Here is a 23,332-nt window from a genome sequence, read left to right as displayed (position 1 = left end):
CTGCAATCCAAGAGTAATATCATTACAAATTTCATAACCATACATTAAATAAATAGAAATGCAATCCAATACTATCCAAAACACAAAATGTCTTGGGTATAATAGTAATTTTGCATTATATGATGTCAGCAATTGGGTCCCAAGTTCTGCCAGGGGAGGTCAGTGTAATTGTGGAAACCTCAGGGGAGGTCAGTGAAATTGTCAGAAACCTCAGGGGAGGTTTCTGAAATTATCCCTTTTTAATATTGTCAATTGCTAGTTTTTAATAGTTTTGTGAAAATATTGATAATGGTTGAGAAAATTTTTTTTACATTACTGCAAGTAATAAATGTGCTTTTGTTCTTTTTCAAACATTTATTTTAATGTTTAATTTTGTTTAAAACTATTGTACTAGTATAGATTTGCAAGACAAAACTTAAGTTCTCAATAGTTAAAAAATTCATTACAGAGAAAACACAAAGTAGTAGTTGCAAAATGTGTATAAATTACAGATATTTTAATGTGTATAAATTACAGTTTATTTTAATGTTTAATTTTGTTTGAAACTATTTTACTAGTTTAGATTTGCAAGACATAGATTTATGGGTAATTTTTTTTTTTTTTGCTTTCACATATTTAATTTATGTTAAATACAAAACCTACCAGTTTCCCTTTCAAAAAAATATTAGTGCAACACTTTTTGAATTTTACTTACAAACATTTATGTATTTAACATAAATTAAATGATTTAGAGTGAAATGCCCATAAAGAGCAGAATATTTGTTCATGTAATGGAGGAAACCCACAAAGAGTTGGTACTTTATGGGTCATTTCTTTTTTAAAAAAAATTTAATTTATGTTGAAAATATAACCTGCCAGTTTTCGTTTTGTAAGAAATCAGTGTAACACTTTTTGAATTTTACTTACAAACATTTATAAATTTATCATAAATTATATGTTTGAAAGTAAAATACCCATAAAAAGTTGGTACTTTTAATAGATAATGCTCATTTGCCCATAAACTACACTCTCTGAAGGCTATTTTGTTAATTACTTTGTAGTACTTTGTTATTCCTTTGCTAATACTACTTGGCATGTAGTACAAAAGATAAATCTGGCATAAATTTCTTATTCCATTGATAAAAAGACCTGCCTGCCTTATAACTATTGTAATGAAAGATATATCTTTAGAGTTTATAACAAATTATTACTTAAGTTTGAGAAAATTATAAAATATTTATGCATAGTTTATCAAGATACCATTCGCAATTTCCTAATAAAAAAATAGGGGCTAAATTGTAAAAGTTAGGGTGCCATAATAGAAATAATAAAATTGGTGTATTACATATGGGGGTTAAATTGTAAAAGTTAGAGTGCCATAATAGAATTAATGAAATTGGTGAATTACATATGGGGCTAAATTACAAAAGTTAGGGAGTAATAATAGAATTAAAGAAATCGGTGTACTACATATGAAGCTAAAATGTAAAAGTTAAGGTATCATAATGGAATTAATGGAATTTTTTACAACATTTGGGGCTAAATCGCAAAAGTTAGGGTGACACAGTAGAATTAATGAAAGTGACTTAAAAATAATTACTTTAAACAGTGATAATTAATTCTTGTCACTAAATCCGAATCGGTAGAGTGACAGTGACGATATTAGAAGTTGTCACTATAGAGATCATTTTAGTGACAACTTTTTCAAGGTCGTCACTGAAGACTTAGTTGCTTTGAGCTATTATGACAACTTTCCTTGTCGTCACTAAACAACCACGTTTTGTGACGACTTTTGTCGTCACTAAAAAATGTTGTCACTAATGACCATATTTCTTGCAGTGTAGTTTGTGACGAAAATAACGGGTCGTCACTAAACATTTGGTTGCTTTGATGCAATTGTGACAACTTTAGGTGTCGCGACTAAAGAAGCTCCTTTTGTGACGACTTATTGTCATCACTACAAAATGTTGTCACTAATAACTTTTTTTTTTCGTGATCAGTGACGACAACAAAAAGTCGTCCGTAAATAACTTAAATTAATATTTAAGTAACTATGACTAGTTTAATAAATCATCAAATTTTAAAAAAAAATTAAATTAATATTGAGGCTCACAATTAAATAAAGTCATAGTTAATAAATCATCAAATTTAAAAAAATAAATTAATATTGAGGTTCACAATTAAATAAATGCATTAGAGATGTTCAAGTTAGTGATGATACTTATGTTGTCACTAACTACACTATAGTTTTATTGACAAAAATTGGTCGTCAATAAACATAAACAGTGACAACAACGAAAAGTTGTCAAAGAAAGTGGTAGAATTACTGACAACTTTTATCAAGTCGTCACTATCGCAAAACTCGCGCCTTCCAAGTCCCATGGCGCGAAGTAGTTTTGTGACGACAATTAAAAGTTGTCACTGAAAACTCAGTTGCTTTGAGTCAATTGTGACAACCTTCAAAGTCGTGACTAAACAACCTCATTTTGTGACGACTTTTTGTCGTCACAAAGAAATGTTGTCACTAATGACCTTTTTTCTTGTAGTGAGTTCACGTGATCAGATTTAGGAATCACACAAATGCAAGGAAAGGTATAATTATTTCTTCAAAATACCAACCAAGAAAAAGAAAAAAAACAAAAAAACAAAATTGCAGCCCCCTGTATGCAGAATGTCTGTAAATAATGCAATCCAGGATCAGAATCATCAGAATCCCAAAACACTCACTTTTTGCAATTGAAAGCAAGAGAAGCCTTCGCAAGCTTCTGTTTCTACCGTGAGAGTAAGCGGTAAGCCACTCACTCAATCCTCATCAACTCATCCTTCAAAAAGCCTCTACTATTCCATTTGTTATTATTATTATTTAATTAATTTCACAAATATTAGGGGAGCAAATGCGATTCATAAGTAGCAGCAGTAAATTTATTTTTTCTTTAAATAAAAAAACAAATATCGATCATAATCCAAATCCCACAACACAATTCAAATCGTCGGATGTCCAGAACCATCAAGTTACAGAAAACTTCATTTGACGAATATAATGCAGGAAGAACGTTGAATGTAAAGGAAAATGCGCTTACCGTTGAGTTGAGCAGTAAAAGATATTTGAGAATCCTCCCCTAGACGGCTTCAATATATACAAAATATTTGAGAATCTTGCACTTTGTTCGCGATTGCTGAGGTGATGGGTAGATGCGTGGCAGAGCGATGCCGGAGACGGTGGTGGAAGAGGGAAAATGTTAGGGTGGAGGTGAAGGGGATGACGCAGAGCAATTAGATTAGAGGTACTTGCGGTTGAGGAAAAGTGTCTAATTAGATAGCGAGAGAGGGCCGCTTACCTAGTTGACCCGGTTTTAATTTTTTACCCGCTAGGATCCGCGTACTAACCCGAATAGGAGGTGAAATTATGGAATTAGAATTGTAATTCTTAGGTCTTACCAAAGAATTGAATTTGTGGAATTGATGGCTCATAGAATTCAAATTGAATTCTAATTCTCTCACATAGATAGCGTCCAAACCGAAGATTTGGAATTGATGCTCCAATTCTAATTCTAAGCCTCCAATTCTATGGGAACCAAACACACCCTAAGGGTTTTTTCTAACGGATGCCAAATGGGTATTGGTTAATATAATTAAAATTCATCTAACCTACCATGTATATATACATAATAACAATTAATTATTACCCTTCCTTATATTTATATATTTTTTCTATCTAATCTTACCTACCCTCTCTTCTCTTGTATTTATTTACCTTTTCTAATTAATTTTATATTTCTAAAAATATAATATCTAAAATATATCTTAACAAGTGCCCAATAAGCACCCGTATATCCATGAAATAATTCATACAATCCGGCAAATTAAATTTCAAGATTAGCGCACAAAAAAGGATCACGGCACAGGATATTTGTTACTCAAAATGGTAACATATTAGGATTTCAGGATAAACAAAGATTGTTCGTTCCATTAATTTGATGCCAGTAATACACTTCGACTTAAACATTTTATTTCTTTGATCTCATTCCTTCCACCTTTTCCTGTCTGTGCCAATCACTTTACAATTTTCTGTTACTCATTTCTCCCTTTGATTTCTCTTTTTCTTCCCCCCTCGCATCGTTCAAAATGTTGCAAAAAAAAAAAAAAGAAAAAATTTGCCCAATTGAACATCTTTGATTCAATTATTTCCCCTTCTTCTGCATTTAGAGCCTGGACATGTATTTCCTTGCATTTCTGAAGTTAAGAAAAACACAGTGAATAATACAGTGCCACAAAAAGAGTAGCGTGAGAGGCTGATTTTCTTCCAACCCTTTCCCTTAACACACATCCAGTGCTGGTTTAAAAGTACAAAACGCAAGGTAAATATTCTTAGAGTTCAGTCTTGAAATAGAAGTCACATACAAATCAAGAAATGGTACTCATTCACCATTCGTGTTATTACCTTACCCTTTTTGCCTGTGAACTTTTTTCTTCTTCTTTTACCTTTTCAACTCAAGGCTCCAAGGTCTAGTATAATTTGCACACGGTCTAGACACAGTGATACTGCCATAAGAGAGACAACATAGCTGCTTAATTGAAGTATACATACAGAATAAGCAAATCTAAGAGCATCTATTGCCCCAAAAAACATTGAGTGCTTCAACCAAACAAAATTATGTTTTGAAGTGAGATAGATTACCAAGAAATTTATAATACTCCCTCCGTCCCACTTTGATAGTTCTGGTTCTTTTTTCACACAATTTAATAAAAAGTAGTTAACTTTATTGGAACAATCAATTTAGGTAACTATTTTCCTAAAATACCCTCACATTAATTAGAATACAACTTTATGGGAACTTGAATTGATGGTAAAAAAAGAATCAACTCTCATTAAATGGAGTAGGTTATAGTAACAACAACTTACATTGAATAAGGGTATTTTAGAAAAATTAAAATACAACTACATTCTTCAATTGAAAAGTGGATTATAATTTGGGACAGACGAAAAAGGAAAACATGACTATCAAAGTGGGACGGAGGGAGTACAAAACTACATTCCACTTATCAAGAAGAGTTAAACTTTGCTGAAATTACCTCTTTTTTTTTTGGCTGAAAATATAAAGAATAGTAATTTGCTTAACAACACTTGAATTCTAACCTTAGTCTTACAAGATTTTTTTCGACAAAGGGGCATACAATGTACTTGCAAGGTACTAGATCAGAAGCAACATTGAATAACAAAATTATATGATATATGTAGATGCATATGTTTTGTTTATTTGAAGCAGATTACTGTTCACGGGACAAATTTTAATACATGTCTGATTTGATGTTATTTGACAATATCCAACAGTTTGGACCGGATCGGAGGAATTTTCTTCCAACTCTTAACCTCAACAGAATTTCTGGTTGAAATGTATTAAACGTGTGATAAATTAACATTCAAACTGAAACTTAGTCCATACATATTATAAGATGGTCATTCGATGTTCGTGTTTTCACTTTGTGGCGTATACGTTAATCAAGCTGAAGTTAGTTAGACGAACAAAAAAAATCTATAAAATCCACCTCAAGATTCTACTTGGCTGTACACAGTTCTCTGTCTTTTATTTGTTTCTTTAACTAGTGATCAGCATCCAAAGACCCCAAAAAAAAAAAAAAAGATGAGAAACCAGTGGATAGCAGCAGTGTTTATCATGGCATTCTTGGTTTTCAGTGCTCATTCTGATGACGATGATTGTTATGAGGCTTGCATGCACTTCTGCTCAGACACTCTTTCTGAAGACTGTAAGCTCCACTGTGAATCTGTTTGCTCTGATAAGGTTCCAAAAACTGTGGATGGACCATTTTTCTGCAAGCTTGGCTGTTCCCTTCGTCAATGCTCTCACATTTCTACAGGTAAACAACTACTTGGTCATCTCTCCAGTTCTCTCTAATACTCAGTCTGCACAAAGTTTATACACATTTGCAAGGGGGGGAAAAAAAAGAAAAACACTTCAATTTCTTAATGATTATATTTTGATCTTGGACAGATAAGGCGAAATTTCGCAGCTGCATGGACAACTGTGGGGAGAGCTACTGCAAGCTACCACATCGCAATTAAGTAGCCAGCCAAGCTGGTGTGAGGCTAGCTATAGCCAGCAGTATGACAATGAAGTCCAAAATAGTCTCCTATTAGCGAGTCAAGCTGGTGGAATAAGAGGACTATTCACTTGAACTTCACAAATATGAACTTTATGATGAATTTTCTATTCCTGTCTTTGGCTTTAAACATTTAATGAATGTAATAATACGTAAGTGAAGAAAGAAAGTCAATCGTAATGAAACTTTCCTCATAAATCCAATCTATTTATGACGAAAGTTTATCATTAATTGCCTGAATTAAGTTGGTGAAATTTCTAAATTCTCACCTTCATTTCTTCGATAATTATGGATTCTCGCTCAAAGGCATCTCACTGTGTATCACCCTTGTAACTATTCCAGACATTCATTTTCTTTCTATCAAACTGCTAATTTAGCATTTATCAACCAAAAAACAAATGCAAATTTAGCAAATGTCATCCCTATTTGTCGCCAGAAGAGAGATTTTCTTTCAATCAAAATAGTGTGACGTTCAAGGATAGGTGCCACAGCTCTCAGTCTCAGAAACATTATGCATGCAGCTGCTCAATTGTATAGTGTGCATCACAATTACTGGGAGAGCTATATATAGCATGTAATCGGACTGAATATTCCGAAGAATAATAGTCTTGTTAATTTAAAGGCAGAAGAGACAATTAACACTTAAGTAGGATCTATGCATAAAAAAATGAAAAGTTCCTTACGATGTTGTATTCCTTTTCAAGTTTTTGCAGGGGAAAGAAAGAGATATTAATTTTGATTTCCCCACACTGATTTATCTACCCTTGCTTCATACTGGTAAATTTGCTTGTGCCAAAAAATTCTTAGACTAATAGATAGATTATTCCTACCATTATGTTGAGAAAGAGAAGCAAATAAAATCTCCTAACAAGGTTACAGAATTACATATATAAAAGCTAAAATTAGGTATACGTATAACATGCAACATTCCACCCCTGAGGCTGAACCATTCCGGTAAATATTAACCTAGTTATGTCTGTACAACATTACAAACAAGTTCATAATTGATAAGATTAAATGCAGAATCACTGGGCTGGTTAGGAGTAATATTTCTTTAGCAACAAGTAATTAATGGTGGAAACTAATTACTTGTCTTCATTATCAAATTCAACAAAACCATCTAGAAAAATAGCACACATGTCCTCCATTCTCAAGGCCGAGCAGATAATTGTGGAGGTCCCCGGCTTCCTCTGCAAACATAATTTGACCGTCTTTCGTCTTCTTCGTCCTCATTGTAGTTATCCCAAGTGTCAATATCGACTTCTTTAGAATCATAGTCTACAAAATTCCATATACCATCCCCGACCTCGTAGTCCTTATCCGTCGATTCTGGGTTGTCAAGCAAGTTGTCTATAGGCAAAAACAGGGAAGGTTGTTGACAGTGTTTGATAGAAATTCTTGAATCCCTTCTTTGCAATGAGCTGCCTCCTTTACTATCACCATTGTTTTTCTTCTTTAATTAAAGAGTGAAAATAGCAGAAATAGTTAATAGTTAATCACTATTAGTTATTAGTAGCAATGATAGGTTTTTGGCTACAAGTCAAGTATATAATGTTAGTGGAATAGTTAGTGGAGTTGTTTTGAATTCTATAAATAGAGAAATTTCATGTTATGAGTTGTGTCAGTTTTACAAAGAAATAAACACTCGTCCTTTGCTTCTCTTATTATTTTTCTCAATAATTGTAATAGTGGCATCAGAGCTAGGCTCGTGAGTGAAAACAAAAGTGAGTTGTGAGAATTGTATTGGTAAATTACGATGGCCACCTGACAATTTTGTGCAGCCAGCAATTCTTTGCTTTATGGTCACTATGATCATTGGAGCATGCTAATGGAGAACTTCTTGAGATCTAAGGAGTATTGGGCCTATTGGCAGGTTGTCGAATCTGGAGTAGCAGAGCCAACAGCCGTAGTAGTATTGTCATAGGTGCAGAAAATGGAGTTGGAAGCATTGAAACTGAAAGATCTTAAAGCCAAAAATTATCTTTTTCAAGCTATTGTTCGAGTCAGTTTGGAGACAATTTTTAGTAAAAATACCTCTAAACAGATTTGGAACTCCATGAAAAAAGTATCAAGGAAATGCAAAGGCAAAGCAGGTGCAGCTTCAAGCTCTTCAGACCGAATTTGTGATTTTACGCATAAAGTCAAGGGAGTCGGTCACAGATTATTTTGCAAGAACGATGGCAATCACTAACAAGATGAGAATCCATGGAAAGAATTTGGAAGACGTCATCATTGTCGAGAAGATTCTTCGATCGATGACTGTATGCTATATAGAAAAATCGAAAGATGTGGCATGATTATGGCATTTTCATTATAGACACCTGAATTTTGGTGGATTAAAGACTTTGCAGCAGAAAAATATGGTGGCTAGTCTACCTCAAATCACAATTCCATCAGAAGTTTGTGAAGAGTATGTCGTTGGCAAACAATATCGGGATAACTTCCCAAGAGTGTGTCGTTGGCAAACATTATGTATTTATATTGGAGCTGGTTCACTTTGATTTATGCAGACCCATAAATCCATCATCTAATGGTGGAAAATGTTATTTTACGATATTTATTGATGATTATAGTCGAAAAACTTGAGTCTATTTTTTGCAGAAAAAATCTGAAGCATTTTCAACTTTCAAAAATTTTATGACTCTTGTCGAAAAGGAAACAGGCAAGTCCATAAAGAATAGTTAAACTTTGCTAAAATTACCTCTTTTTTTTTTGGCTGAAAATATAAAGAATAGTAATTTGCTTAACAACACTTGAATTGTAAGCTTAGTCTTACTAGATTTTTTCCACAAAGTGGCATACAATATACTTGCAAGGTACCATCAGAAGCACCATTGAATCGCAAAATTATGTGATACATGTAGATGCATATGTTTTGTTTGTTTGAAGCGGATTACTGTTCACAGGACAAATTTTAATACATGTCTGATTTGATGTTATTTGACAATATCCAACAGTTTGGACCGGATTGGAATTGGAGGATTTTTCTTCCAACACTTAACCTCAACAGAATTTCTGGTTGAAATGTATTAAACGTGTGGTAAATTAACGTTCTCCGACAAAATTCAAACTGAAACTTAGTCCATACATATTATAAGACGGTCATTCGATGTTCGTGTTTTCACTTTATGGCGTATACGTTAATCAAAGCTGAAGTTAGTTAGATGAAACACAAGAATGATCCCACGAAGAGGAAAAAAAATCTATAAAACCCACCTCAAGATTCTACTTGGTTGTACACAGTTCTTTGTCTTTTATTTGTTTTTTTAACTTGTGATCAGCATCCAAAGACCCAAAAAAAAAAAATGAGAAACCCATGGATAGCAGCAGTGTTTCTCATGGCATTCTTGGTTTTCAGTGCTCATTCTGATGAGGATGATTGTTATGAAGCTTGCATGCACCAATGCACAGATTCTTTTTCTAAGGACTGTAAGAGCCATTGTGAATCTGCGTGTTCTCTTAAAGTTCCAACAACTCTGGATAGATCATTTTTCTGCAAACTTGGCTGTTCCCTTCATCAATGCTCTCACGTTACCGCAGGTAAACAACTACTTAGTTATCTCTCCATTTCTCTCTAATACTCTGTTTTCACAAAGTTTATATACATTTTTACAAGGGAAAAAAATAAAGAAAAACCCTTCAATCTCTTAACGGGTTATATTTTGACATGTCCTTGGACAGATAAGGCGAAATTTCGCAGCTGCACAGACAACTGTGGGGAGAGCTACTGCAAGCAATACCATGGAAATTAAGTAGCTAGTCAAGCTGGTGGAAGGCTACAGCCAGCATGACAATGAAGTCCAATATAGTCTCCTATTAGTTACTTATAGGAATAAAGAGACTACTCATTTGAACTTCACAAATATGAACTTTACGATGTATTTTCTGTTTCTGTCTTTTGGTTTTAAACTTTTAATGATTGTAATAACACATAAGTGAAGAAACCAAGTCAATCCTAATGAAACTTTCTTCGTAAATCCGATCTATTTATCACGAAAGTTTAGCATTAATCGTCTGAATTACTTGGTGAAATTTCTAAATTATCACCTCGATTTCTTCAATAATTATGGCATTCTCGCTCCAATGAATCTCACTGTGTATCATCGCTTGTCACTATTCCATTCCGGACCTTCATTTTCTTTCTATCAAACTGCTAATTTAGCATTTATCAGCCAAAAAACAAATGCAAATTTAGCAAATGTCATCCCTATTTGTCGCCAGAAGAGATTTTCTTTCAATCAAAATAGTGTGACGCTCAAAGATAGTTGCCATAGCTCTCAGTCTCAGAAACATCATGAATGCAGCTACGCAATTGTATAGGGTGCGTCACAATTACTGGGAGAGCTATAGTGTGCAATAGGACTGAATCTAAAAGCAGAAGAGACAATTAATTAACACATAAATAGGATCTTTACGGGAAAAAAAGTGAAAAAGTTCGTTACGATGATGTACATATTGGCGAAGAAAGAGATGTTGATTTTGATTTGTCAAGATTTTTACCTTTCATCTTCCCCACATTGAGTTATCTATCCTTGCTTCACTAATTTCAGTTTGCAAAGTAACAATGGACACCAAAAAATTAGCATTCACTTAGTTTTAACTTAGAACCACGAGAGAAACTAATATCATACAGGTAAACTTGCTTGTGCCAAAAAAACTCTTAGACTAATAGTTAGATTAATCCGACCATGTGTTTGGAGAAAGAGAAGCAAACAAAAACTCCTAAAAGGTTACAAAATCAATCAATAGCAAAATTACTTATATAAAAGCTGAAATTAGGGTATACGTACAACAGTAGTCAGTAGATATTAACATTATGTCTATAAAATATTACAAACAAGTTCATAATTGATAAGATTAATTGCAGAATCACTGGGCAGGTTAGAAGTGATATTTCTTTAGCAGCAAGTAATTAATGGTGGAAATTAATCAATACTATCGTCTTCATGATCAACTTCAACAAAACCATCTAGACAAATAGCACATATGTCCTCCATTCTCAAGGCCGAGAAGATAATTGTGGAGGTCCCCAGCTTCCTCTGCAACATTATTTGACCGTCTTTCATCTTCTTCATTCTCATTGCAGTTATCCCAAGTGTCAGTAACGACTTCTTTAGAATCATAGTCCACAAAATTCCATATACCATCCCCGCCTTCGTAGTCCTTATCGGTCGATGTTGGATTGTCAAGCAAGTTGTCTATAGGCAAAAACATGGAGAGATTGTTGGCAGTGTTTGGTAGAAATTGTTTCATGGAATATGACAGAAATTCTTGAATCCCTTCTTTGCAATGAGCTGCCTCCCTTACTATCACCATTGTTTTTCTTCTTCATCTAACATTGTACTAAATCTTAGTGGGTAAATCGAAAATAATCTTAGCTAGGCACATTTGCCCGTAAGGACCAATTAAAATCAAATTCGAAAATTAAAAGATCTAATAGAAACTTTTAAAGTTGAGGGACCAAAGCGTATAATCAATAAAAGTTGAGAGTCTATTGAAGCTGTTCACCATCTATCCGTGTATAGCATAAGAAATCTAATCGTATCCATCGCCCAAACAAGCACCAGTGTGCTATAGAGTATAAACAAGCCATATTATCTTACTGTCTTTTGAAGAAAGATAAATTGCCAGGAAAGTTCACTACATTTTACTTACCAAGAAGACTAAAAATTTGCCATATAAAATTACCCTTTTGCTGAAAAGACAAAGATTAGCTAGTAATTTACTCAAAAACACTTTGAAGTTTAAGCTTAGTCTTACTATATAGTATACATTTCTCTCTCTTTTTTATTCCACAAAGTGGCTTGCGAATTATATGTACAAAGTACGTACTATCAAAAGCACCATTGGATCACAAGATTATACAATAATATGAAGGCGCAAACGTTTGATTTATTTGAAGCGACAAATATGAAAAGTTGTTAGAAGTTGGTAGTGCTCCTGGCCAGTGCTAATGCATTAGCTAAAAGGCAGGCTTATTAGTGTTCACCGGACAAATTAATACATGTGTGATTTGATGTTATCTGAAAATATGCAAGAGTTTGGACCAGATTGGAACTGGAAGGAAATTCTTCCAATGTTTACCCTCAACAAAATTTCAAGCCTAGTGCTGGTTGAAAAGTAGTAAACGTGTGGTGAACATATATATTCTTAAACATAAATTTCGAACTGAAACTTAGTCCATGCATATTATAACATAGTCATTCAACATTCGTGTCCTTTTTTGTGGCGAAGACGTTAGTCAAACCTGAAGTTTGTTAGATGAACAGACAAGAATGATCCCATGAGCCAAGGGGGGGAAAAATCTATAAAAGCCCACCTCTAGATTTTACTTCGTTGTACACAGTTCTTTGTCATTTTCTGTTTTTCACTAGGGATCAGCATCCTTTAAAAAAAAAAAGATGAGAAACCAGTGGATAGCAGCAGTGTTTATCATGGCATTCTTGGTTTTCAGTGCTCATTCTGATGACGATGATTGTTATGAGGCTTGCATGCACTTCTGCTCAGATACTCTTTCTGAGGACTGTAAGCTCCACTGTGAATCTGCTTGCTCTGATAAGGTTCCAAAAACTCTGGATGGACCATTTTTCTGCAAGCTTGGCTGTTCCCTTCGTCAATGCTCTCGCATTTCTACAGGTAAACAACTACTTGGTCATCTCTCCAGTTCTCTCTAATACTCTGTCTGCACAAAGTTTATACACATTTGCAAGGGGGGGAAAAAAAAAGAAAAACACTTCAATTTTTTAATGATTATATTTTGATCTTGGACAGATAAGGCGAAATTTCGCAGCTGCATGGACAACTGTGGGGAGAGCTACTGCAAGCTACCACATCGCAATTAAGTAGCCAGCCAAGCTGGTGTGAGGCTAGCTATAGCCAGTAGTATGACAATGAAGTCCAAAATAGTCTCCTATATATTAGTTACTAATAGGAATAAAGGGACTATTCGTTTGAACTTCACAAATATGAACTTTATGATGTTTTTTCTATTTCTGTATTTTGGATTACTAAAAGAATGAAGCGAAGAAAGATAATCAATCCTGATGAAACTTTCTTCCAAATTCCGAACTATATATATTTATATATACGTGACAAAAGTTTATCATTAGTCGCCTGAAGTAAGTTGGTGAAATTTCTAATTAATCGTCACCTTTATGTCTTCAATAATATTTGTGGCATTCTGGCTCCTGTGTACATGTATAAGTTATGACCTATCTCAAAAACCACCGCTTATATTAGACTGGAAGTTGTTACTTGTTATCACAAAATAGAAAGTGATTTGCATGCAGTTGGTTTCAACCTAAAGTAGTACGCATTAATTTGCAACCAATTGTAAGACTTCATTTATAACAGAGAAATTATTTGATGGATGCATGTTGAAGCTATTTAAAGGAAAATGTTTAAACCAAAAAAAAAGGAAAATAAGATAATTATTTTCCTTCAATTATTTGGTTAATATAAAGGCTCCTTGAAGGAAAAGGGGTACATATTGGTAATTACGAGGTAGTTACGTAATTGCCTTAGAAATTTTTTTTCAGCAAAATCCATTTATAATGGCATTGACCAAGATTTCAATTGCTGAATAGAACATATTTCTTCTTCTTCTGTCTTTCTTTTTTTTTTTTTTTTGACAATCTTGAATAATATGAGCGCTCTTGAAGGATTGAAGAGAAAAGCATTAACAATTAGAGATTGGTGGAAGGACGGATTAGATGGTTCGGAGGAGGAAGGAATGTAAGTGAGAGATTTCGGATTCAAACCCTCCCATTTACACTGTATATATATATATGAAAGGGAACTAGAGGTCTCATTTATCAAATCAACTAAAAAGCAAATATTGATAATGATACAACTCTTGCTATATATCAAGCCCTCACATTGAGTTCTCCTCCTAATGGATGGATTTGTAGATGGACCGGTAAATGAGCAAATGAAGATGAGAGGGGTCTACTTCTGTGACCAATTTCACATTATATCCTAAAGCTGTCTTTTATCTTTTATCTTTTTTTTTTGGTTTTAGTCAAGCACATTCTAAAGTAGTCCAGATAGCCTAAATTAACATAATCTCGCACACTATTTCTAAAACTACACTAGTATATGTATCTATAATTATAAGTGTGTGGTCGTATATTTTTGTTCATAATTTTAGTAGTCAGAGTTTTTTTTGGCCATTTTGATGAGTTGAGGGTGTAAAGTGTCTAAAAGAAAATGACAAAACTAAAAAATCAAATGGAAATGTGGAGGGTGTGAAGTGAAAATTTCCCTTATTTTAGTACTAATGCTTAATTTACCTCACTCCTCATTCAAGCACCAAATCACAAGTTACCACAACTCTTGGTAAAACTGCAACAAGTGACATATATGATACTTCAAAGCTGCTTGTATTGTGACAAAAATTTAGGAGTGTATACATGTAGATTACCATGTTTTTGAAAAATGAAAATTACCTAGACTTTTGTTTTTCTAAACTAAACTACAAATTACTCTCCAAGAAGAGTTAAATTTTGCTAAAATTACTCTGGAATGCACCCCCTGAATTGCGAATCATATGATGTATGAAAATTTAGGACTATCCCGCACTTTTTGTGATCTACCGACATAGCAATTTTTTATTCTCCAAGAGTTTCGACCAAGTAAATTGGCAGAGGAAGAATTTTCTTGCAGTCTTGTCTCTTCACACGTTTCACGTCAAGAGATAAGGTTGAAAACTATTGAACGCAAGCTAAATCTTCTCAGAGATAAATCAAGAACTGAAATTGAATCGCCACAAACTGAGAAATGGTCATACAAAATTCATGTTAATTTTCACTCCATAGCCTACGTAGACGTTAATCACAGCTGAGATTAGTTAGGCAAACAGAAAAAAGTTATCCCATGATCCGAAGGAAAGGAAAAAAAGTCTATAAATACCCACCTCTAGATTCTACTTGGTTGTATATATGCAGTTCTTTGGTTTCTTTTTTTCCCCTTTTTACTGGTGGATTAGCATCATAAAAGATGAGAAACCCATGGATAACATCTGTATTCATCATGATGGCATTCTTGGTTATTTATGCTCATTCTCAACCTGATGACTCCTGTGAGAAACAGTGCTACAACCTGTGCCTCACTAACCCTCTTAAGAATTTCTACTGTAAAAATTATTGTCAAGGTTGGTGTGAACGACCTCCAGATGATAAACTTCCAACGACTCTGGATGGATCTTTTAAGAGACCATACTTTATGTTTCTTGGTTTTATTGAGTGTATTAAGTGAAGAAAGAAAGTTAATCCTAATGAAATTAACTTTCTTTCCAACTATATAAATGACAAAAGTTTAGCATTTATCGCCCAAATTAAGTTGTGAAAATTTCTAGTATCTCACGTCTAAGTCTTCAATAATCATGGACCTGTTGAAAAGGCTTATCACAATTCTAGTGTATTGCTCTTATGGCCGTAAAACAAACTTCTATACATTCGTTTTCTTCCTATCTAACTGCAAATTTCACGGATTGAAAAATGATTGAATAACATATTATATCAAAAGTGTAAAATTCCAGTCATGTTTGCTAAGATCATCGGAATGGATTTTCTCAAAACACATTTATCTTCATTATTTGACCAAAATTCCCTTACTTGTTCGGCACCACGCAGGAAAATTCACGTAAGTGAACCCTTTTTAAGTTTGAGCATTTTTTTTTCGATGCCCAGCACTGATTTTACTGGTGACCTGTAACAAAAAAATGGACGACATTGTTGTTTAGACTTTGAACCACACACCATCAATTTTGATGACAACCACCTCTTATATGAGACTCGAAATTCATGCACTAAACTTCAATGGATTTGTAGTTAATAACAAATTCCAGTTAAGATCTCAGGGCGTACGATTTTTATTTTCATTTTCTTTAAAACTTCTGAAAATTATTTATCTATAAGTAAATGAAATTATCATGTAATTAAACTACCTGGACGAGATACCTAATGTTCTTTGCAATTTTTTACCGCTGACTATCAAAACATTTCTCCATTAGTTCGTCAGATCCTTGTTTTTTTTTAAAAAAAAATAAGAAAAAAAAATTCCATAATAGTTGTAACAAGGTTTAAGCCAGAGAAAAGGTTAATTAATTTGAAATATATATATATAGGACTAAATCAACCCGCAAAATTATTTTTCAACCCTTTTCGAAAGGAATCGTGATCTTTTGATGACAGTTGAGAACTGATAAAAGTTGCATTAATTTCGGTCTTGCATGAATAGGGTGGAATATAGAAAAGTTGAAAACCAGTCATCAAAAAACTGTGTTTTCACTCCCAAGTATGGTAGTTATGTATAACCAACAAAAGATCAGCTAAGTTTGGACGACAAAAATGAATCCATGCTTGATCCAAGGAACAAGACCTATAAACACTGCTCTTAACTTTAGCAATAGATTAAGCTAATCAAATACACAGGAAATACCTAAAAAATGAGGACTGCATGGCTAGCATTAGTACTACTAACAGCTATGACAGTCCTGGTATTTTGTGATGATTCTTTCTCTTGGCCTGACGATCCAATTGTTCCGCATGATCATTGCTTTGCTAAGTGCCTAGTAGATTGTTCGGATCAAAACAACGTTGATGTTTGTATTGATAATTGTTACAAACGTAAATGTCATCCACAAGGGCCATCTCCAAATGGATCATTCTTCTGCAACTATGGCTGTTTACTTCACCAATGCGCCAATTCAACTTCGGGTAATGCAACATTTATCGCCATCTTTATCTCCCTAACTACTTCGATATGTTACTAGATATAAGTGTCTTAACAAATTTCTAGTCCCATATTTGTCCAACATTGCTCACAACTAACAAATTCCATCTTATTCATCGGGCAGCGAAAGCACAGATAGGCTGCATCAAGAACTGTTCCAACAGCCATTGCACGCAGTACAAACGTGTGTAACTTCAATTAAAGGAGGATTGAGGAGCCTGTATCCAGAATTCGAAAGAATAGTCTCGTAAGAAGTAGAAAATAAAGAGACTATTTAGTATTTACTCCCTTAAAAATACTGTGATATTTATGAGGTATTTTGCTTTTCAGTGACAGTCTTAATAAAACTTTCTTCCTGCTAATTAATTAGTCAACATTTGATAAATATTTGTTTTACGTAAAATTAGCTTCGTATTTTGCTTTCAGGGCCAAGCTTTAATGCAAATTATGCGGTAGCAGAGTACTCATATGACATCCCACAATATGTGAAAATACAAATATTTTTTGACGAAGGATTGGATACTGCAAAATAGAGAGTTCATTAGATCCTTGAAATTTTTTAGAGCAAATGACACTTTACCTCCCTATGATTTAGTGTTTTTTTTATATAAACTTCCCTATGGTTTGAAAAGCTAGACATAAGCCCCTCATGATTTAGATTAAAGTGTCAAAGTCAGTTGAGCATTTTTAAACAAGGGTAATACCCTTGGACTACTTTTTTAAGCTTTATCTTAACTTGTTCTGACATCAACTAGTTGGCCTGTGTCTCTTTTTTTTTTTCCTTTTTTTTTTTTTTGTAAAAAGGCAAGGGCTTTCCGCAAATTTGCCTTCAAAATCTGGCAATGAATTGGGAGAAATGCCATTAATGATCTTTTCTTTCAATTTCATGGAACCACTTGAAAGATCTACGCCACATTTGAATCACAATATAAAGCTAAAAGGTGTACTTCATCAAAATATGGCATTAAAAGACTGTATTAATGAAATAATATTTAGCACCAAGTGGTCAAAATCAATGCTACCAAAAATGTAAAAGGTACAAGGGTTGATGCTGAAAATCCATTTCTTTCTTTTACTTTATCATTTTTTATTTAGAGAATCAACAATGATTCCCCATTTACTGTCAGATGACTCAAACCCGCAACCTATGAGTTTTACAATTGAAGCGTTTTATCAGTTACAATTGAAGCGTCTTACCAACTAGATTACATTTCGTTGTCTAAAAATCCATTTCTTGTATAATGTACAAACCGTATATTTGATTTTCTTGCTTTTTTTTTTCTTTCTCCAACTGAAGGGATTTTTGTTCGTAGAAAACTGGTTTAAAAGTTGTATATGGAGAGTTGCCCACAAGATATGCCCATTTCAAAGATAGAAAGGTCACCACAGATTGGCCATCATTCCGCAAATTTGCCTTAAAAATGTAAAGGTACATGTTGAGATGGTGATCCTAATGGCATCATGGAAGAACAATAGTGAAACTGATAGTAGGTTTATATTTTTTTGTTTTTATTTTAATTTTTTAATAAGAAATAAGTGAGATTTAAGAAGCGATGCCCAGAATTTCTAATTACTAAGATTTTGATGAAGATTAATGGAGAGGCATTGGTAAGCGATGAAAATATTCCTATGCGGAGCTTGATTATGCTATTGCCAATAATTTCATTTTCTCCTTTTTCATAAATTTCGAAATCATGACTGTCAAGTTCCAGAACATCTCAAGTAATAATCGAAGTAAAATAGGCCCTCTGCCCCGCCAACACCAGAGCAACTCTTAAAATTTCATCCAAAACAGCTAAAGAGAAAGGAGTCTAAACATTGCATGCTTGAAATCCTCAACGTAAGATCATTAATAAAGCAACTCCTAGTGCTGTAAAAGCAGTCCAAACAGCAACAACAGGTTAATTACCAGTGAATATGAGTGTAAAGTTTCAGGCTTTCAGCAGCTCCAAACATAGTTCTTCTCACCAATTTGAGCCACCATCACCATCACGGTAGTAATCAGTAGGCCTCGCGATATTCACATCCTCAAATTCATTGTCATCTGACAACAAGTGAAGGTGTAAGCAAGCACTTAACTGAAAGGTATAGATCAAAGAAGCAAGCAAGAAAGAATATTTGAAATAGAAGATTACTAGATCAAAAGTACTATCCTGGGCAGAAAACTAATCAGAGCACATGAAAACTGACCCAAGAATGAGGACAGCTTCAATTTCATCTAAACTAGCTGCTTTCGTTCATTTAATACTCTAGAATCCTCACTGACATGCTCTTGATTCAATTACGAGATGGTGATTTTTGTACTACAAGGACTCTTGCAGTCATCATAATATGGTAAAAAGCTTTGGCTGAGCAGATTTTAAAGTTCCAGGAAATCGTGACATCAGGAAAAATATTTCACAAACCCCATCACTACTTTTGACAGATAGGAAAATCCCTTAATGTTTTAGTGATCACAAGGACCTCTCTAACCTGTAACCACATCATCATAGAAACAAATCATATTGGGATTGGAAAGTCATCCGCTCAACCAAATTCTAGAAGTGCTTATTACCAATCAATACATTCCAACCTTGTATACTATGAAGTATGTGAAACAAGGAAAAAAATCATGAAATCAAAGAGTGTAGGTCTCTCCCCATCTGAATCTTCTCCTTCCATTGAGCAGAGTCCAAACTGTGGCACAACACATCCAGCCACACACTTCACTTCAACTTTAAATCATTGAAAGATCAAGCTGCCAACCATATGTAACCATCTCCAAAAAAAGAAAAAAAAATCATCTCTCTGTCAAGCTCCATAACCAACTAATATCCATCAATGAAGCTTGAATCCATTTGGGACAACTGTTGCTTTGTGCTGATCCTACTACTACTTATGAACAAAGATTTGACAAGAAGTTACCAGTTCTAATTTTGTCCAAAGGTAAACATCAAAGGATGATTATGCATGACAGCAATAGTAGTGGAATCATTGCATACACCAGTCTACCAGTTTACTACTGTCTCAAAATGGAAGAGGGATCAAATCAATCTTGGTTGCTCGGGATGGAAGGCAGCAAAAGTATGATGTATAAAGAACAGGTAAAAGAGATTCGAGTTACCAAATACCTATAGCGAAACTCCCTCAGGGTTGAAGTACATAACATTTTCTTTTTCTGTATGCAAGAAGAATGGCATAAAGAGCAGCAAGAGGGCATGACTGTGCAAAAGGTAAGCAGAGGTATGCTTTTAAGATATATGGCAGGTTCACAACCACCTTGGTTGTGTATTTTCCTAAATCTCTTCCCCACACCACAGCATAAGCTACTAAAGCAACTGTAGTTCAATCCATCTAATCGAAACTCTAGATTCTCGAAAGCTTCCTTTTTTCTATTCCACAGTGCCCTCATGAGGCTAACGAAGATGCAGCTTCCAAAGTTGACAAACTTGTATGCAACAAAAACTCAAAAAATAAGGCCATATGTGTCATATAAAAGGGATGTTATTTTGAAGATGAAGGATAAGTATATAATGTGAAACTGCCTTTCTAGTTCCAAATTGACTAGAAAAAAGAACATTATTCCTAAACCTCAAAGGAAGTCAAGCATAACTAATCTAAATATCTATGTTCTCAACACTACAAAAGACAGAAACTGATAAACAAATTAACAGATTTCAGTAAGGATTTCTTTTCCAGGTTATTCACTGGGTGAGATCACTCTTTATTATCATCATACTAGAAAATTTGTAATTTCAGTCAGCAAACAGAAAGTTCGTTGCAGAAGTTCCTACAAGGGATATGCACAAATGTATGTCATCCTAACAAAGCTAAAAGCTGTAAAAACCAAAGTTCCCCAGCCATCTCCCACAGTGATAAAAAGGCTACATCAGACAACCAGAATACAATAACTTCTCCAATTAACTAAACCAATGACCTCTACTTGTGCTGCAATTTGTCACACAACTTCTTTTCCATCAATCACTTAAATGCCCCTAGCCTCTTGGTTTCTTTGCCATTATATATCTAATTGTGCATTCTTACAACCTGATGTTATCTAAATGGTTCATACTAAGGGTTGGTTCAATATAACCACAGACAACTGGAATAATAACACCAGAAACCCCAAGTAACAAATAGTAATGTTCAGTAAAACAAATTTGACACTAAAAAGAAAGGAAAAGGAAGAAGAGAACCTTTTCTCAAGGTTAGTGCCACAACTGCATCATTTTCAACCTGATATTCAATTAAACAGATTTAATACACATCAGTGAACGCAATAGGCAAATCTATAGGAAGAAATTAATGAGTGGTAGATAACAAACAATGGCACATGATAAACCCAAATAATGGACACCATGTACACTCTAACAACAATTGATGCATGCAACATTTGTCTTATCAATTTGTAAAGATTTAGGCAGTACCTTCTGATCAGCTAATGACTTTGAATCATCAAGTACTTCTTTATTTGGCAACAGAATCAATCGCTGGTCACTAACTGGTTGATCAATTAGGATCTGCAACTTCTCCTTGATCTGTAAAACTTTTTCACTGGGAAGGCATTGCAAGAAGTAAGTGGTCTTGCTGCGCTTAACTCGAATGTACATCTCCTGCATTAAACAAACAAACAATTATCCAAAAGCAAATCCATTACAACAGTGAATTCCACCGTAATAAAGAAAAAGGTAAATGTAAATCAATTTAGACCGTGAATCAATTAGCAAAAGTGCAAAAAGACCAGTAAATTTATGGATCCTAGTTCACAAAGTTAAAACATCAGTAAATTCCAGCAATGCCCTAATAGATAAACATGTTTTTATATATACAAAGAAATTTCTCGTACAAAATCCCTCTACTCATTTTCAGGAGGCTCAAAAATACCTGGTAATTTAGTAATTTCAGCCAGTCAAATTTTAGCAAACAATAATCTCAATTCACCATTCGGGGTTCCTAAATTTTTCATGTAGCAAAAGGGGTCAATTTACAATATACAGAAACAGTTCAATGCAAGAAACTGAAATTAACAATAAAAATACCATACTGAGCAAAGAACCAGCAAAAACCCACATGCACATAAAGTAACAAGCAAATTCAACTCATTTTCAGGAGGCTCAAAAAATAATCACTTCTTAAATAGACAAAATTGCAAATTCTGAAGCAAACAGCAAAAAATGGAAAAAGGAAAAACTAACCGAGTGATTTTCATCTGCTGGGCTCTTGGCCTGGGATGGCTGCTGGGACATCTTGCTGCAGAGGAATTCAAGTGAAACGGGCCTTGATTTCCTCTGAATTTGAGTAAATTGGAAGAGTGAAGAGGGAAGGGGGACTGTGTCTCAGTGTGTGTGTGTGTGTGTGAAGTGTGAAAGCTTCAAATGGTTTCTCCCAAACAAAAAAAAATAAAAAGAAAAAAAAAAGCTCTGCTCGAAATCTGACGAATTGACATTACACGTCGTCAGTTTCGGTTACACTTTTGTGGGGTAGAAAATCCCTCGAGAAGCCCGTATGATTAAGAAAAGAAGCCCAGCTCATCCTAACAGAGCCCAACAAATTAATGTTTGGGCCCCCAGTCGTTGACCAGCCTGTCTGATCTGCAATTTTTTGTGTCGATTAGTTTTTTTTTTTTTTCAAGTACCCCATGTATTAGTGGCTGGCACAAGAGTAACAAGCAACAAAAGACCATTTGATTTAGCAAGCAAGTACCGAACTTAACCTGTTTTTGTTCATGCATTAATTTTGTTTGTTTATTTACAAGAACATGTTTAAAGCTTTTTTTTTTTTCTTGTTTTGCCAATAAATCTTTGGAACTAATCGACATAAATAGAGCATTTTTCAATTTTACTAATAACACAACACTTTAGTACATAAAAATATTTGATTTGGCGAAGAAAGGGTATAATTTATACTCTTTCCAATTCCATTGATAATTCTGTCATTGATATTTAATTACGTATTGTCATCTATCAATAGATATGCCTGCATCTATATTTTGAATTCACAAGATATTTAACTATAAATAAATGAAGCATATAATAACTCGATTCTTCTTTCACTAGCATATCTTTAACCTTTTTTTTTTTCCTTGGTTAACAATCTCATGACCGATTTGCTAATGCTATCAAAGATGATCAAGAATGAAATGTCTTAGGTGAACGTCATATAATTTTTAGCATAATCTTGTTCCACATTAATTTTGAAGCTTTGTCCCAAATTAAATTACATATGAGTGAATCTATTCCCATGTTGTATAAAACAAAAATGTAAATAGCAATGAATTAAAAATGGAAAAACTCGAGCGTAATTAACGATTTTGTAATTATTGTTTAGGAAAAATCGTTCAAAACGTCCCTCACATTTTACAAAATAATTTTTTTCGTCCCTCACTTTTAAAAGTGTAATTTTACGCCTCTTACAAACTCACATTGATCAAATTTAGTCCCTACCTAGATTTTCAACTAGTTTTTTGTCAGAATCCACCACGTGCGTTGCATATGATTATTTTTTAGAGACAAAATTATCA

General features: G+C 34.0%; 1 protein-coding gene and 3 long non-coding RNA genes across 5 annotated transcripts; 3 read left to right on the top strand and 1 right to left on the bottom strand.

The window, feature by feature from the left end:
• The first annotated feature begins 5,551 nt into the window (after positions 1-5,551).
• On the top strand, positions 5,552-6,361 carry LOC113694610 (uncharacterized). The gene is made up of 2 exons (XR_011816943.1): positions 5,552-5,856; positions 5,991-6,361. It is a non-coding gene; the product is annotated as an uncharacterized lncRNA (long non-coding RNA).
• Positions 6,362-9,339: 2,978 nt separating this feature from the next.
• Positions 9,340-10,076, top strand: LOC140009520 (uncharacterized). The gene is made up of 2 exons (XR_011816944.1): positions 9,340-9,639; positions 9,781-10,076. It is a non-coding gene; the product is annotated as an uncharacterized lncRNA (long non-coding RNA).
• Positions 10,077-12,357: 2,281 nt separating this feature from the next.
• LOC113694609 (uncharacterized) lies at positions 12,358-13,207 on the top strand. Its single transcript, XR_011816942.1, has 2 exons — positions 12,358-12,735; positions 12,871-13,207. It is a non-coding gene; the product is annotated as an uncharacterized lncRNA (long non-coding RNA).
• A 3,162-nt stretch (positions 13,208-16,369) lies between these two features.
• On the bottom strand, positions 16,370-22,217 carry LOC113694830 (uncharacterized). Of its 2 annotated transcripts, XR_003449486.2 has the most exons (5): positions 22,008-22,217; positions 21,240-21,425; positions 21,009-21,048; positions 18,743-18,877; positions 16,370-17,051 (listed from the first exon to the last, which is right to left on the bottom strand). XR_003449486.2 is itself a non-coding variant. In XM_027213721.2 (4 exons), the coding sequence occupies exons 1-4, from the start codon at positions 22,056-22,058 to the stop codon at positions 18,798-18,800; spliced, it is 357 nt and encodes a 118-aa protein (XP_027069522.1). In that variant the 5' UTR covers positions 22,059-22,216; the 3' UTR covers positions 18,630-18,797. The 2 variants fall into 2 exon arrangements, 1 of the variants encoding a protein (XP_027069522.1); XM_027213721.2 differs by lacking the exon at positions 16,370-17,051 and having other exon boundaries at positions 18,630-18,877; positions 22,008-22,216.
• Between the last annotated feature and the right edge of the window lie 1,115 nt (positions 22,218-23,332).

The sequence above is a fragment of the Coffea arabica genome, chromosome 6e, assembly GCF_036785885.1.
Source record: "Coffea arabica cultivar ET-39 chromosome 6e, Coffea Arabica ET-39 HiFi, whole genome shotgun sequence".
Taxonomy (NCBI): domain Eukaryota; kingdom Viridiplantae; phylum Streptophyta; class Magnoliopsida; order Gentianales; family Rubiaceae; genus Coffea; species Coffea arabica.
Note: the sequence above shows the minus strand (reverse complement) of the source record. Positions and strands in the feature narration are given on the sequence as shown.